We start from the raw sequence: 17633 nt of genomic DNA, 5'->3' as shown, positions 1-17633 counted from the left end.
ATTGCAAGTTATCTTGGCAGGAGTTTTAAGACCCAGGTACATAGTTCTAAAATTGAGTTATGGCAGCTGATCATTTCTATCCAATATGTTTGAGCAACAGGACAGTCCCTAAACACGTTTAGTTTAGTTTAGTCACATGCGCCCCCCGACACCCGCTCCCCCGACACAACCTCCCCGACATGCGCCCCCCCGACACGAGCTCCCCCGACATGCGCCCTCCGACACAACCTCCCCGACATGCGCCCTCCGACACGACCTCCCCGACATGCGCCCTCCGACACGACCGCCCCGACATGCGCCCCCCGACACAACCTCCCCGACATACGCCCTCCGACACGACCTCCCCGACAGGCGCCCTCCGACACGACCTCCCCGACATGAGCCCCCCGACACAACCTCCCCGACATGCGCCCTCCGACACAACCTCCCCGACATGAGCCCCCCGACACAACCTCCCCGACATGCGCCCTCCGACACGACCTCCCCGACATGCGCCCCCCGACATGCGCCCTCCGACACGAGCTCCCTCGACAGGCGCCCTCCGACACGACCTCCCCGACAGGCGCCCTCCGACACGACCGCCCCGACATGCGCCCCCCGACACAACCTCCCCGACATGCGCCCTCCGACACGACCTCCCCGACATACGCCCTCCGACACGACCTCCCCGACATGCGCCCCCCGACATGCGCCCTCCGACACGACCGCCCCGACATGCGCCCCCCGACACAACCTCCCCGACATGCGCCCTCCGACACGACCTCCCCGACATACGCCCTCCGACACGACCTCTCTCCGACATGCGCCCCCCGACACGACCTCCCCAACATGCGCCCTCCGACACGACCTCCCCGACATGCTCCCCCCGACACAACCTCCCCGACATGCGCCCTCCGACACGACCTCCCCAACATGAGCCCCCCGACACAACCTCCCCGACATGCGCCCTCCGACACAACCTCCCCGACATGAGCCCCCCGACACAACCTCCCCGACATGCGCCCTCCGACACGACCTCCCCGACATGAGCCCCCCGACACAACCTCCCCGACATGCGCCCTCCGACACGACCTCCCCGACATGCTCCCCCGAAATGGGCCCCTCAACATGCGCCCCCCGACATGCGCCCCTCGACATGAGCCCCCCGACATGGGCCCCGCGAAATGCGCCCCCCGACATGAGCCCCCCAACATGGGCCCCACGACATGAGCCCCCCGGCATGAACCCACAACATGAGCCCCACGACATGAGCTCTCCGACAGGCGCCCCCCGACACGAGCTCCCCCGAATTGAGCCACCTGACATGCGCCCCTCGAAATGCGCCCCCCGACATGGGCCCCCCGAAATGCGCCCCCCGACATGAGCCCCCCGACATTTGTGAATGTGTACCCTACAAGGCACAAAGAACAGACAAGGAGAATGTACGCAATCTTGGATGAACAGAGCAACCGCTCACTTACAAGTTCCCAGTTCTTTGACATGTTTCGAATCCAGGGAGCAAACCACCCTTATATTTTAAAGACGTACGCTGGACTCACAGGAGTGTCAGGAAGAAGATCTCGTCGCTTCATGGTGGAGTCGGTAAATGAAAAGTTGAGTCTTCCTCTACCAACACTACTTGAATGCAACGACATTCCCAACAACCGCTCAGAAATACTTACTCCGGAAGCTGCTCACCACCACGCACATCTACAACAAATCTCCGACATGATCCCATCATTGGACCCCAACACTGACATACTTCTTCTGCTGGGCAGAGATTTGCTACGGGTTCATAAGTCAGAGAGCAAATAAACTGTCCAGGTGACGCCCCTTTCGCTCAAAGACACGACTTGGAATGGGTTGTAGTAGGTGACGTCTGTCTTGGTGGAGTACATAGACCCTCACAAGTGAACAGTTACAAGACTTTCATATTGGAGAATGGTCGTGCAAGACATCTTCAGCCATGTAACAGTCAGCTAACTGCTAAAGAGACTTTCACAAAAACTCCTGAGTACTGTTACAATCTCTTGTGTCAGGAAGTAATCTGGACCAGCACGAACCCGGCGGGGACGACAGACACGCACGCAATGGCGACGCACCGGCAGCGACTACGAGCGCGACCCCCGGCGGCCACGACCCCCGGCGGCCACGACCCCCGGCGGCCACTAACAGCACCACTCTGGACGACGACGTCAGCGACAACGGCATCACCACAGTTTAACAGACGATTGGGATGCACCTCTTCCGGACAACAGGAAAGCAGAGTGGTGGAAGTGGAGGACTCTCTTCAAAACCTGCAAGGACTCCAATGGCTATTTAAATGTGGGATAGTTATAATGCCTGGCGGGGAGTGTTATGTTACTGTGTTTGGTAACCTCATGTTTATTCTTGGTAAAATGCACTATCCAGTGGTTGTTATAATTAACACCTTTTAGCGTCAGTAGAAGAAGAACTCTACACAGGAAGTAGTTGTTTCTAGCCATGTGTTTCTCAAAATGGCAGCTCCTCATTCCTGGCTTCTCTTTTTGGAGTTAGTTTAAGCATTGTCTGTAAGTATTACATGGTTAAAATCTGTAGACACTCAGAATATTGTCCTATTCATATGTAAATGTGTTTGCTGATTCATATGCTAATCATGATGTACTTATTTGTCACTGTTTGAGCTGTTTGCTATTTGAAATCACTATTGAGCACTGTATGTTGATGTGCATTTTTTAATCCAGTTTAAAAAAAAATATAGATCATCAGTAAATAACACAAAAGGCATCTGTTGTCTGTGGAGTTTCTGAGTCCTTGTTCAGCTGTATCGATAAGCTAGTGAGGCCTAAAACATCTGATTTTGGGGTTCTCCTCTAAGATGTACAAACATTCTCCCATTCTTTGTCAGTCAAAATAAAACTACCTTCTCGCTTCCATTTATTTTTAATGCATTTTGTCAAGTGGTTGCAAAAGTCTTAATACATTTGTATATTTAGATATTATTCCCCTTGAAAGTACAGATATATATTTTTCAGTCAGAGGGTTATAATGCTCATTACTTTGTTTTATTTCTTGGTCATAATAATTCCTGATTCGTAACTACCTATAAAGTCCTGTTTCTACCGCATTATCTGTGAACTGGTACAAACAGTCTTAAAGCTGACATCTAACCATCAGAGCCAAACAACAGCTATATTAACCACAGTTACACTTTGGGAAGACGGACAAGACAATACAACAAGCTCCTGTTTTCCCTGTATGCACCAAATAAAGACCTCGAGAAGGATCCTGGCCCCTTGTAGTTTATTATAGACTAAACTTGAACAGTACGCTTGGCAATCGATTAATAACTAAATTAGGTCGTCTTGTACTTACTGCTGACATCCGGGTTCTCTATGTCAATGCGGTTCTTCTGGGCTTCTAAGAACACCTGCAGGTTGATGCCTCTGGCCTGGGACTGGTAGTTGATGAAGCGGGCAGGGATACGTCCAGACAGGTCAGGTTCATCACAACCAAAGCCCAGCTCCAACAGCAGCTCCTCAGGGTCATCGTTCCACAGGAGGTCCATCTCTGCTGGGACAAGAATATAAGCTCTTTTCATCACTAAAGGGCAAGTTTTTTTGAAAAGCACAATTTGTACTCAAGGCAAATGAAAGTGCTTCACACAACAGGAAAACAATGCATTAAAATCCGAAATAAGAAATTACAGAAATCACAAAAGAGTTTAAGACATGAAAGAGAAGAGTGCAAAAAAATCATTTCAGCCATATGCACAAATGGTTCATATGGCACTAACTAGAGATGTACTTTGGTGCTAGGCCATGGAGAGACTTGTACACAAGCAGAGCTGCTTTAAAGTCTCTTCTCTGAGCCACAGGGGGCAGTGCAGAGACCTGAGAACAGGACTAATGTGATGGTACTTCCTGGTTCTAGTCAGGACCCGAGCAGCAGCGTTCTGGATGTACTGCAGCTGTTTTACAGCTCGTTTGGAGAGACAGTGAGCGGCCGTTACAGTAGTCTAATCTACTGGAGACAAACACATGGATAATTCTCTCTAAATCTGGTTTAGACACTATACTTTTGATTTTGGCAATGTTTTTTAGATGGTAAAAAGCTGCTGATGTTATTGATTTGATGTGTTAAAGTTCAAGTCTGAGTCCATTATTACCCCCAGATTTCTAACTTGGTTTGTAGGTTTTAGAGCGAGACTCTGGAGGTGACGCTGACACTTTCTCTTTGTTTCTGTGACAAAGACGATGATTTCAGTCTTGTCTGAGTTCAGCTGGAGAAAGTTGTTTTGCATCCACAAACTGATCTGTTGGATGCAGTGACAGAGTGAATCCACTGGTCCATATTCACCTGCGACAGTGAAACATAGATCTGACTCGTCTGCATCATTGTGATAGGACACATTTTCACTGCGTATCAGCTGACCTAACGGCAGCATGTAGAGGTTGAACAGAAGGGGTCCCAGGACTGACCCTTGGGGCACCCCACAGGTTAGGGGACAGAATTAAGCTTTGCCCGTGTCAGTGTTCAGGTGGATGTCATTTGTCACTTTGAAAACAGCAGTCTCAGTCACCATGACAACAGCAGTCTCAGTGCTGTGATGAGGTCTAAAACCTGACTGAAAAACATCAAATGAGTTTTTTATTAAGAGGAAATCTGTGACTGTTGTAAACAACCTTTTCAAGGACTTTGCCCCAAAATGTCAGATTAGAGATGGACCGGTCATGACTCAGTACTGCAGCATCAAGACTGCTCTTCTTTAGGAGAGGCTTTATGACCACTCCCCCTGACGCCTGACCCCTCCCCTGACCCCTCCCCCCCTCCCCCTGCTCTTCTTTAGGAGAGGCTTTATGATCGCAGTTTTCAAAGACATTGGGAATGTTCCAGATTGAAGCAACATGTTAACTATGTGAGTGATGGTGCTAACAAACTGTTCAGCACTTTAGAAATCTGGAGGGTCACACATGGAGGCAGCATGTAGAAAACAAACAGGACACGCCAGTCGTTACTGCAGCTTCCTATTATTTCACAAAAATATCTTTCCCTAGTTCTACATAAAATGAGGTTGTACATGTTCAACTTCTCTCTGTAAATCTCTTTTTGAACCTGGAGCTTTGACTCACACCATTACCGTTCAGCCAGGTGGCATTCCCTTTTCTTTGCCCTGACCCAATCATTCTCCATGGCACCTTCCGGTTATTTTTATTTTTTTTTACAATTTTAGCCTTTCAATGCTGCAATGGCTTCCAGAACACTGTTCAAATCCAAGCTAAAAACAGTTTTCTTTAGCTGAGCATATGACTTCGCTATTATGTCTTAAACTTTTTTGTGATTTTAATGCATTTCATGCTGTTGTCTGAAACCCTTTGAATTAACTTGTGTACGAATTAACTCTACAAATAAACTTGCCTTACCACTAGATGTAACAGTGTTCAACAAATCATTTACATTAGAACATGAGACATTTTCAAAGTTTATCATTTCCATAAACAGTGCACCTGTGCCATCACTTATGTGTCTCCACTGAACAGCTGCAGGACCAGCCAGTGGTTTGGGAAAAACAGACCACATTGACGTTTGAAATATTTACCTCCTTTGTAATTATGAGATTTAGAGTGTGCCCTCTGCTGTGGGTGGGGCCTCTCTGCTGTGGGTGGGGCCACTCTGCTGTGGGTGGGGCCACTCTGCTGTGGGTGGGGCCACTCTGCTGTGGGTGGGGCCACTCTGTTGCTGTGGGTGGGGCCTCTCACATGCTGAGTAAGACTGAATGTTTCAAGGACAGCATCAAGCTCTTTAGCGTTTCTGTCCCAATATTATCAACATGCACATTGAAACCACCTGTAATGACCAAACCATCAAAGTCTGTGCATACGACTGAAACATCTCAGCAAAATCATCAATAAAACCTTGGCAGTTGTAGATCATTGCATGATTATATGTTCGCTATTTGTTCACTGCCAGATGCCGTACTTATTAGACAGTGCGCATGCTCCACCTTACGGCACGCGCTTCGAAAGTAGTTCTGCTCTGATACACGGTCACAAAACAATGGAAAGGCACAAGTTTCACACACTAAATCAAAAATACGGTGAGACAATCGAGTCGTTCATCAGTGATTTGAAAATAAAAGCCAAAAGTCGTCACTTTGGAGAACTAACAGATGAACTGATAAAATTGTGTGTGGCATCAACATTGACAGTATCAGAAAAGCCCTGTTACGTGATAGTGACTTAACACTTGCCAAAGTCATTTTCATCTGCCGTATTTATGTGTTTTTATGTGTGTATTTAAGTGACTGAGGAGAATACCAAAGCCTTGGCTAAATAGGCAGTCACCTCAGTGGATGCACTATAACAAAGCTCCACTGGGGGGAACCAAAGATCAAGGTTTAGACATGGAAACAAACAAGATGCAAAGTTGATCTCAAACTGTAACAATTGTGGGAGCAGCCACCCAGCACAAAGAGACAAATGTCCAGCATTTGGCTAATAATGCCACAAATGTAATAAAAAATGCTGCAGATTCAAACCATCCAGTCAACGTTATGAAAATAAATGTTTCACAAAAGGCTACAACAGGAAACATGTGCAAAACTTGGATGTAGAGCAGCCAGAATACACCGACACTGATGACACTTTCTACGTGGATGGTGTGTCAGTGGACACTGTGAATACACAAATGGACAATCGTGAAGAAGGTTTGGTGACTCTGCAGGTCAATCATAAATCCATCCATCCATCCATCTTCTGCCGCTTTATCTGGTCGCGGGGGCAGCAGTCTGAGCAGGGACTCCCAGACTTCCTTCTCCCCAGACACTTCCTCTAACTCCTCCGGGGGGATCCCGAGGCGTTCCCAGGCCAGCCGAGAGACATAGTCTCTCCAGCGTGTCCTGGGTCTTCCCCGGGGCCTCCAGAACAGATGCCCGAGCCACCTAAGCTGGCTCCTCTCGATGTGGAGGAGCAGCGGCTCTACTCCGAGCTCCCCCCGTGTGGCCGAGCTCCTCACCTTATCTCTAAGGGAGCGCCCAGCCACACGGCGGAGGAAACTCATTTCGACCGCTTGTATCCGCGATCTTGTTCTTTCGGTCACTACCCAAAGCTCATGACCATAGGTAAGGGTAGGAACGTAGACCGACCGGTAAATAGAGAGCTTTGCCTTTCGGCTCAGCTCCCTCTTTACCACAACGGTCCGATGTAGCGACTGCATCACTGCAGCCGCTGCACCGATCCGCCTGTCGATCTCACGCTCAATCCTTCCCTCACTCGTGAACAAGACCCCGAGATACTTGAACTCCTCCACTTGGGGCAAGGACACCCCACCCACCTGGAGAGGGCAAGCCACCTTTTTCCGGTAGAGAACCATGGCCTCGGATTTGGAGCTGATTCTCATCCCAGCCGCTTCACACTCGGCTGCAAACCGTCCCAGTCCATGTTGCAGGTCCGGGTTTGATGGAGCCATCAGGACAACATCGTCTGCAAACAGCAGAGATGAGATCCTGTGGTCCCCAAACCGGACACCCTCCGACCCCTGACTGCGCCTAGAAATTCTGTCCATAAAAATTATGAACAGAACCGGTGACAAAGGGCAGCCCTGGCAGAGTCCAACATGCACTGGGAACAGGTCTGACTTACTGCCGGCAATGCGAACACAGCTCCTGCTCCGGTTATACAGGGACCGGACAGCCCTGAGCAAAGGGCCCCGGACCCCGTACTCCCGGAGCACCCCCCAAAGGACACCACGAGGGACACGGTCGAAAGCCTTCTCCAGATCCACAAAGCACATGTGGACTGGTTGGGCAAACTCCCATGAGCCCTCGAGCACCCGATCATAAATCCATTGAAATGAAAATTGACAGACGCTTTCTGGACGCGAAATTATAAAATGTGGCACAAACACCAACCTTGTTGCGTATGGAGGCAGCAAAGTAGAAACTGCCGGTTTTGTCACACTGCCATGTCATTTTGATGGACAGCTACACACGCTACCTTTCTTCCTAGTTTACCAGATCAGCAGCGAGACTAAAGGGGACTTTGTCAAAATGATTAAAGAACAATACAAGGATGTGTTCAACAACGAACTAGGGGAACTTCCAATAACTTACTCCATGACCCTGGATCCAGATGTTCAGCCAGTCGTCCGCCCAGCTCATCGCATTCCACTGGCAAGGCAAACGAGGGTAAAAGCAGAGCTTGACAACATGACGAACAAAGGCGTCATTACTCTTGTCTCTGAGCCCACAGACTGGGTCTCGTCAATGGTCGCAGCAAAGAAGAAAGACAAAGAGATAAGGCTGTGCATTAATCCTAAAGACTTGAACACTGCTCTAAAGAGACCCGACTACCCGATGCGCAGTGTGGAAGAGGTTGCCACTCAAATGTCTGGTGCAACTCTATTTTCAGTGCTTGATGCTAAAAACTCGTTCTGACAAATTAAGCTAGATCGAAAGTCGTCCATGCTAACTACATTCAGTACACCTTTTGGGCACTACAAGTTTCTCCACATGCCATTTGGAATAAACTCAGCAAGTGAAGTCTTTCAACGCTCAATGGAACAGCTATTTGCCGGCTACCCATGTGCTATTATAGTCGACGATATAATTGTGCGAGGCCGGGATGCTGCTGAACATGACTCTAACCTAAAGAAAGTGCTTGACCGTGCATGCGAGGTAAAACTAAAACTAAAACCACAAAAATGCAAGTTTCATCTTGACCAAAAATGCTATGTGGGACACATAGCATTCATAAGCATAGCACACAAAAGAGGGTTTAAAGGCGGATCCAACAAAGACTGAAGCGATCTCAAAAATGCCTGTCCCAGAAGATTCTCTTGCCGTGCAACGTTTCCTCGGCATGGTGAACTATCTCGGAAAGTTTATCCCGAACCTCAGCAGTATTGCTGCACCACTCAGACAACTCACTCATAAGGACACTGAATGGTGTTGGTTTCCACAACATCAACAAGCTTTTGACAACCTAAAGTCATGTCTGTCTAGTGCATCAGTCTTGTCATACTGATGTTAAAAAGCCAGTGACTTTAACCTGCGATGCATCACGTTCTGGACTGGGTGCAGCCTGCAAAATGAAAAACCTGTTACATATGCATCTCGAACTCTCTCAGACACAGAAACATGCTATGCACAGATTGAAAAAGAACTGCTTGCAGTCGTCTTTGCGTGCTCAAAGTTCAAAGACTACAGTTATGGGAAGCACACAGTCATTGAAACAGACCATCAGCCCCTCGCCACCATCTTGAAGAAGCCAATCCACACAGCTCCTGCTCGTTTGCAAAGGATGCTACTTCGGCTACAAGCTTATGACATCACCTTAGTCTACAAAAAGGGCAAACACATGTATCTAGCCGATACCCTGTCAAGAGCTCCAACGAACACTGGCTTCCAGATGCTAAGTCCAGACAAAACATTTGAAGTGATGTCTGTCAGTTTCATTTCTACAGCCAGGCTCGAAGAGCTCAGGGCACATACAGCTGGAGACAAACTTCTTCAAACTCTCAGCGCTGTGATTCAGAACGGTGGCCGAATAAGGAACGCCAGGTACCTCTTGTGTCCAACCATTCTTTCCCTACAGAGAAGAGTTAGTAGTGGAGGATGGCATTGTGGTTAAAGGCCACAGACCAGTCATTCCAGACACACTGCAGCATGAGTACATCCAAATAATGCACACAGGTCACCCTGGTCTCGACTCAACAAAGTGCAGGGCCAGAGGCACAGTGTTTTGGCCAGATATGAACAAGGACATTACAAAAGAGCTACTGTCTTGGGCAGTATGTAACAGTACTCATCCACACCAACAAAAAAAACCTCTGAAACCACATCCAGTTCCAACTCTGCCATGGTCCACAGTCGCCACCGACCTATTTGAATGGCACGGTCAACAATACTCAGTACTGGTAGACTTGTACTCAGGGTGGTTTGAAATCGACCTTCTCCATGACATTTCCTCAGCTACTGTGATCAAAAAGCTAAAGAGACATTTTTTCTGTTCATGGAGCACCTCACACCCTGATCTCAGACAATGCGAGACAGTACACAAGCCAACGTTTCAAGGAGTTTGCTGAACAATGGAACTTTATTCACATCACCAGCAGTCCAGGATATCCACAATCGAACGGACTAGCTGAACGTGCAGTTCGCAGCGCCAAACAGCTAATGGAAAAATCTCATAGAGATGGATCAGATGTGTTTCTCACCTGCTAAACATCAGAAACATCTCTCGTGACGTCACACTGGGCTCACCTGTGGAACGTCTTATGTCTCGACAAACACGTTCTGCATTTCCTCTCAACACCAGACTACTGGCACCTGCGCCAAGGAGCTCAGCACGAGTCTCTACACAACTCCAAAAGAAAAGACTCTTTCAAAAGCAATACTATGACGCAACCAGTTGCCCACTAATGCCACTCACAGAAAGACAAGTCATCAGGCTTCGGACTAAAAAAAGACACGACCGACCGCCTTGGCACGGTGAAGGAGGTGTGTAAAGTGCCACGTTCATACATCGTTGAATCAAATGGAGGGTATTACCGCAGAAATTGCCGCCACATCCTCCCTGTCGCCGAGCCACCACCACCTCAATACGTCGACCCCACTGACTCTTTGTGATAAAATGTAAATATATGATTATATTTCTGTGATGTATTTTATCTGCATAATAGTATATTGTCTGCATCATTAGTCTAAGAGAAAAACGGCATGTGACAAACTGTGTTTGTGAAGGTGTCAAAGGGCCAAAGATGGGCCAAAGAATGTTTACCCTAGGGAAGGGTGTAACACCCCAGGGGGGTTTAGGTAAACATTTCCCATGCTTTATCTCTAACGGAAAATACCAGACTGTTGTAAAAGACAAGTGCCTTGATGTGAAGCTGACCAATGAGAAATGTGACCCGCCTATTCCATAATATCTAATAAAACCAACCTGCATGAGAAAAATCGTTGTGAGACGAAGGAGGGTCGCCAGGCTGCTTACAACAGCCGGGTGACCCAGCCCGGCATTTTCTCCCATGCATGCCACACAAAAGTCTGATATTTCTGTGTCGTTTCCTATTCTAAGTTGAATTGTGTTCTCTGTGTGTTAAGGAATAGCATTGGTCTATGTCTCATTCACTGACATTTTCTGGTCCTATCGAGCCGGACGACCAGTAGCCCCTTCGCAGAGATTGAGGCGGTGAATCGGTGAAAGTCTGTGTTCAGCAGAAGGAAGTCCACTTTTCCCGTGGCCGCCCATCGCACCTCATTCTCCGCGAGGAGAGCGCGTTTCGAGGCAGCAGGAGAACACAGGCGACAAGAAGGTCAGACAAAACTGTGTGTGAAAGAGAGTTAGCCTTAAAACATTTTATGCACTAGTTTAATATTTACTGGAAAAATATTGTAGGCTTTTAAAGCCCAGTTTGATATTACTGAGGAAATATTGTAGGCTTATGGATGAGGTAAGTTTCTCACATAAGCAGAGAGTTTGATATTGCTGGAAAAATATTGGTTGGCTTTGTGTAGATAAGTTTCTCACACAAAGGAGTTAAATTGCTCACCACGAGTTAAGTTTCTCACCGAAAGAAAGTTATGAAGCCTTATGTACGAGTTGTTACTGACATAAAGATGAGTGAATGTAAGCGCTGTGCACGAGCGAAGTAAGTAAGAGAGAAAGTGTGAATGTGTGAATGAGGATTAATAGTGATTAACTAACAAGTGTGAATCACAATTAATCATACAAGGGTCACAAGGCGTTAATCTGAGTGATCTAAAATTTGCAGACGAGGGTGATTGACATTGACCGTGTCTGTAAAGCATGTAGCATTTCTCTCAGATGACCGAGACCACATAATGCCAGAATTATCACCCCAAACTGTAAAAAGAAAAGTCATAGAGGATGTTGGAGGGAGACTTCCAGCGTGCTCAGAGACGTGGCAGAGAGGGGGAGATAAGGGGGGTCAACAAGGCAGGAGAAGGGAGAAGAAAGCAGTTCAGAGGACGCTCTGAATGAATGAATTAGGCGAACTAAACTCAGCTGGTTTAAATTTTAGTATTGAGAGCTCTGTAGAACAAATTTTAAGAGTTTTTGTTTTGATTGACAACAATCAATTATAATGATTTTATTAAACTTGATAAGAGATGAAGATGAATTCAGATTTTTATAGATGGCCAATATTTTGGGGACAGGACACTTCCTGTCCTCGACATAGAATACAAAAGTTGTGTTTTTACGGTATCGTGTTTTTTGAATGCACAGAACAAACCTATGTTTTATTTTGTTTTATTTTTGGACTTGACGAAAATGATCTTTTTGGACTTATTGGTATGAAAGTACTGGACGAAAAGACAGAAATGTTTTTAAATTTAGAATCAAATGCAGGCACAGGCCTGGAAGTGATAATTGACTGACTACTGAAGTTTTTGGACATAAGAGTAGAACGGGCAGTATGTAGAGTGGTAGTAAGAATGATATCAGTAACTTATTTGTATTATCATGAGGAAACCTCGTATTGCGATGTAGACGTAAGTGAGGGAATAAGTTAAATAGTGACGTGCTGATGTCCTCCCAGGAAAGACATGACTGTGTGTCATTAACTAAGGCAAACGACACCAAGTGGGGGGACATGGGACATAATATGGGTCATAAAAGATAGTCAGAGATAACAAATGGGCCTATTGACTGGGAAAACATAGGAGAAGGAAAGGACATGAGCAGGACTCAGGATGGAGCAGATGTCGTTATCTTTACGCATCACAGGGACAGCAACACCTCAGCGGGGGTTGACGTGATGAGTAATAGGAAGAGTTAAATTAACAGGGAAAGAATTTGACATTCTAAAGGAAATACCTGAAGGATTGTGGAGATTCAATCAAGAATTGAATTGATTTAAATAAGACAATATCATCTAAAATTAGACGCTATAGAAGTTATGAAACCAGTGATATCAGGACTTAAACATTACAGGACTCAGGTCGGAGCCAAATGGAATGGTTAGACTACAGAAAGGAAGACAGAGAGGAAGACAGAGAACAGACAGAGGGGGAGACAGAGGAAGATGTGATGAGAGACAAAGAAAAGACAGGAAAGAAGGGAACAAGGGGAAAACCAGGTTGATAAAAGAGACGTGCCTTATGTACAAGGGGAAGGTTTAGGATCATTTTGATTTGTAATATGCATATAGACTTGCTAGAAAAACTAATACACAATGTTTGTAAAGCATCACATGAGCAGGTGTGAGAGAGTTTGAAACTCACCTGAAGCACATATAGAAGATTAGCACATATTACATTAGATGTGTGACTTTATTCAGGCCACACCAACAGAGGAGATGTGAAATTTGATGTTAATTATGTGAAGGATTCTAAGTTGGGAGTTGACCCTTATGGCCATCTCAACGGGGGAATTATTGAGATAATTATTATAGTTTGATGTATTTGAATTACACACACACACACACACACACATACATACATACGCGCGCACACATGGACACCAGACATTTAGAGTTTGAAACAAATGGTGGTAAAACAGATAGGTTTGGGGTGTCGGATTACAGACACAGACATGGGGGCCCGGCGCCTTGGCGGGAGGGGGGCTCAGCCAGGGATGTGTTACTGAACTGTGAAAGGACTGAGGTGACATTGCGGAGTGGAACCACAGACGCAATTCCATCTCTCCCTTGATTACATCCTGGATTAGTGAACATTGTAAACTATCTGGATTATTGAATTTTGTTTAAATGTAGAATTGTGTAGAATTGAGACATGGGAATGCAATGTCTCAAATGGAGAGATGTGTACTAGTAAACAAACATTCTGAATCAATAATTACTAAAAAAAAATTGTAAACAAGAGAACTGTTAAAAATACATGAACTGTCGAAAAGACTTTGTTTATCACCGCAGCAAGATCGTGTTGAAGATGTGGTGTTTACAGAGGCGAGCCAAGGTGGACGGAGCCACACACCGACCATTGGAGGGACGAGATCATGGGTGCAGCAGACAACACAGCACCAGATCCCTAAGCAATCTACAAGACGCAGGACTTCGTCTGTATTTGTCGTTTTTGTATGCAGAGACAACAAACAGAGGCTTCAGTGCGCAAAGCATTATACTCTGCTACGATGAATGGGACCCAGAGTCTACGGTGCACAGAGTACCATACTCTGCTAAAGGAATCAACGAGTTATCATCATCACGGCGATGACGGTAATATGGGTGCTGAACACCTGTATTATGCACCGGACAATCGATCAACATACACAACTGTGTATACGGGAATGGAAAATAGAGGGAAGAAAATAAGTGATCAACTTGAAAGGTTATGAAATGTATAATGTATAATGTATAATTGACATGACAGTGCTGAAGAAACACAATGGCATATTACACCACCACTGTTGGTTACACTAACTAAGAGAGTTATTTTTATCTGCTACAACATAACTACATGCAATGCTAATGAGATTATGAATTGAGATGGGAAATATACCAGTTCATATGTGTCAAAGGTGTGACCGAAGCGAGCAGTGGAAGGAGGTCTCTTAAGAAACCAAGCGAGGACGTATGGTGATGTGAGCACACAGTGCTGAGGGCACTTGGAAGCCAAAGGGACTAGGACGTTGTGCCTATGTATCTCTTTTGTGGCCAGAACCATAACCATCACCCAGAGCCATACCGCAAGGTCAAGGTCGAGAGGTTAGTGGACAGTCTGATCCCAGTAGCACCTGATACTACGTATTTGATTCTATTGGGGTGTCCAGAGGTCCCTAACGAGTCAAACTGACCAGAGAGCAGCGGGTTTAAGGGCTTTCCGCTTGTACTTCTATATTTCCCATCACACCGCACAAAATTATAGACAGAATAAATTGTCTGTTTGTCAAATTACAGAGATTGACCAATCTGACTCACAATTTAGGACAGTTATGGCAGTAGAAATGTTGTGGGCCGAGAGAAAGGAGTTTGTTCATGCTTGAGAACCATGAATAACCTTTTGTGATAAAATGTGAATATATGATTATATTTCTGTGATGTATTTTATCTGCATGATAGTGATCTATTATCTGCATCATTAGTCTGAGAGTAGAACGGGTGTGTGACAAACTGCATTTGTGAAGGGGTCGTAAAGATGGGCCCAAGAATGTTTACCCGAGGGGGGGTGACAGCCCAGAGGAGTTTGGGTAATGTTTACCCAAGGCTTGATCTCTACGGAAAAATACCAGCTGCCACACAAAAGTCTGATATTTCTGTGTCGTTTCCTATTCTAAGTTGAATTGTATTCTCTGTGTGTTAAGGAATAGCTTTGGTGTATGTCTCATTCCCTGACACTCTTGCCCACAATCGCCGGATGCGGTTAAGCCGGACACTCTTCCACCCTCATTGCAGACCCAGCAGGCGTCTCGCCCTTCTCAGTCCACAGTCCACCAGTGAGCACTCGAGAGCTCGCTCTCCCACCAAAGTGTCACAAAGCGTTACTTCTTATGTGACACACTCAGGTTGACTTTGTAAGCCAAATCCAAAGTACAAGGACTAAATGTTTATGTGAAAAAAAGAAGGAAAAAAAAGGAATGTGACAATGTATATTTTCATGCCTGACAATGCATATTTGTATACCTAGAATTAATGTTTTGGTACAAATTTCAAAACGAATACATATGGCACTTGAATGTATTTTTTGGGTTATTTATTGAAGCCCAATGACATGATACATTTACTTTCTAATTAGTGTTACAATTTATTTTACAAATGTCACTCATTTATAAAGTTATAAACAAGCTGTTTATATTTTCACTAAGCTGTTAGATACTGTTTGTTATGTCAGACTTAAGTTTTATTTTCAACAGAAGGCAATAACTAAAAGGAGAGGATGTAGATCATTGCATGATTATATGTTCCCTATTTGTTCACTGCCAGATGAGAAAGTAGTTCTGCTCTGATACACGGTCACACTGTACATGCTGGAAATAATGTGTGATTAAACACGAGTGAAACTCTGACCAAGACTCCTCGCACATTTCGACAGCAGTGCTGGAGAGGCTTGTATAAAACAATGAAGAGAATGATTGAAGTTTGACGGAGCAGATTCTATTAGAACTACATTTCCTGTGTTTTGAATAAAATCAAGATTATAAGAAGAAATGAAATTATTAATTAAGAATGATTTGTTACATAAGGATCTGACATTTAGCACAGCAAGTTTCAGACTAGTTTCAGTGGGACTGGGCTTTATCTTTTCACAGGGAATATGAATCACATTTCTCAAATTGGGCCTGACTCGTCTTTTGTTTTCCCATCTGTGTGATGCTACTCCAGAAATAGCACTAGGGGAGGAACCAGTGAGAAAGAACTGAAATGACTCCTGCGCTGGCTGCGGTGAAGATTGTTGTGGTGCTGTTGCTGATGAGTCCTTTACTGGAGGTGGTGGAGGTGATTGTGGAGCAGCTGGAGCTGAATCCTTTGCTTATGGTGGTGGTGGTGGTGGTGGAGCGGCTGCTGATGAATCCTTTGGTGGACGCTGTGGTTGTGGCTCTTCTGTGCTGAAACAGATCTGTCCCCGTCATATGTCGACTGCACCACGAGCACAATCAGCTGTTTAACTCCTCGATGTTTGGCCATAACGGAAGGAGTGACGTTATCTCAGAAATAGTGGCGCTGAGAAAAGAATGTGGGTTGATCTTTACATGCGTCACGTGACTTATCGCAGCGTCTCCAATCAGGACGGAACCATCAGTGACCTTGACGTTTGACACAGATTCTTTCTCGGTCTGCAGCATTTTGGACACGTCATGTCTTTGTTAATTTACTTGTCTCTGAAAGTGGTAAAAATCTATTTGTAAGCTGTATTTTAGGTGACTTTACATTATCTTTGTATCGTTTAGGCTTTGCACTGAGTTTGTTCCAAGATACAGCCTGGTCTTTCTGGTTTTTAGACAATTTAGGGAACGACAGTGTCACTCCAGTTAAGATTGAATTAGCTGTTTTTCTTGCAAAAAATGTGGACTTCTTACCACTGGATGACACTGGAATTGCATCTTTTTATTTTGTTTGTACATATTGTTAAGTTATTGTTATGTTAATCTCAGATTTTTTACTCTGTTATGAGATGTTTACCGTTGTTTTGCTTACGCATGTTTAAAGGGTCAGTACACTTGGCTCTGAGCGGTGGAGGCCTCAGAAACACTGGCTGCTGTTAGCTTTAGCTTTAGCTTCATGCAAAACCTGCTGCTCCTGCTTTGCCTGGTAAATATGTCACCAAACCAAGTCTACATCAGGACTAAACTGGACCAAAGGTCCAGTTCTAGTCCTGATGTAGACTTGGTTTGGTCCAGTTCTAGTCCTGATGTAGACTTGGTTTGGTCCAGTTCAGTCCTGATGTAGACTTGGTTTGGTCCAGTTTAGTCCTGATGTAGACTTGGTTTGGTCCAGTTTAGTCCTGGCTTTGGTCTGCTTCAGGTTTGGTTTTACAGTAAAGAAAAATGTGCTCAAAATGTCATATGTTAAATCTGCTTTGACACCAAGTTATAGAGAATAATGAAGAATATCTGTGCCACATTTATGAAAATGTCATGTTCTTGTCTGAATGATGTGTTTATGTGACGCTGCTGCAGAGGACACACTGTTACACAGTGTCACACAGTGTTACACACTGTTACACAGCAACAGTGTTACACAAGTTATTCCAG

General features: G+C 45.4%; 1 protein-coding gene across 1 annotated transcript in view; it reads right to left on the bottom strand.

Annotated features, from left to right (window-relative positions):
• The window catches only part of itprid1 (ITPR interacting domain containing 1), a 58548-nt gene extending 55019 nt beyond the window's left edge, over positions 1-3529 (bottom strand). The window contains exon 1 of the mRNA XM_072450449.1: positions 3337-3529. Within this exon, the coding sequence (XP_072306550.1) occupies positions 3337-3529 (193 nt within the window). The remainder of the gene's footprint in view (positions 1-3336) is intronic.
• Between the last annotated feature and the right edge of the window lie 14104 nt (positions 3530-17633).

Source organism: Eucyclogobius newberryi, unplaced genomic scaffold (assembly GCF_026437365.1).
Source record: "Eucyclogobius newberryi isolate DKJ021-1_F unplaced genomic scaffold, fEucNew1.0.hap1 SCAF_18, whole genome shotgun sequence".
Lineage (NCBI taxonomy): Eukaryota > Metazoa > Chordata > Actinopteri > Gobiiformes > Gobiidae > Eucyclogobius > Eucyclogobius newberryi.
The sequence above is the reverse complement of the archived record's forward strand: the minus strand, read 5'-3'. Positions and strand labels throughout refer to the sequence as shown.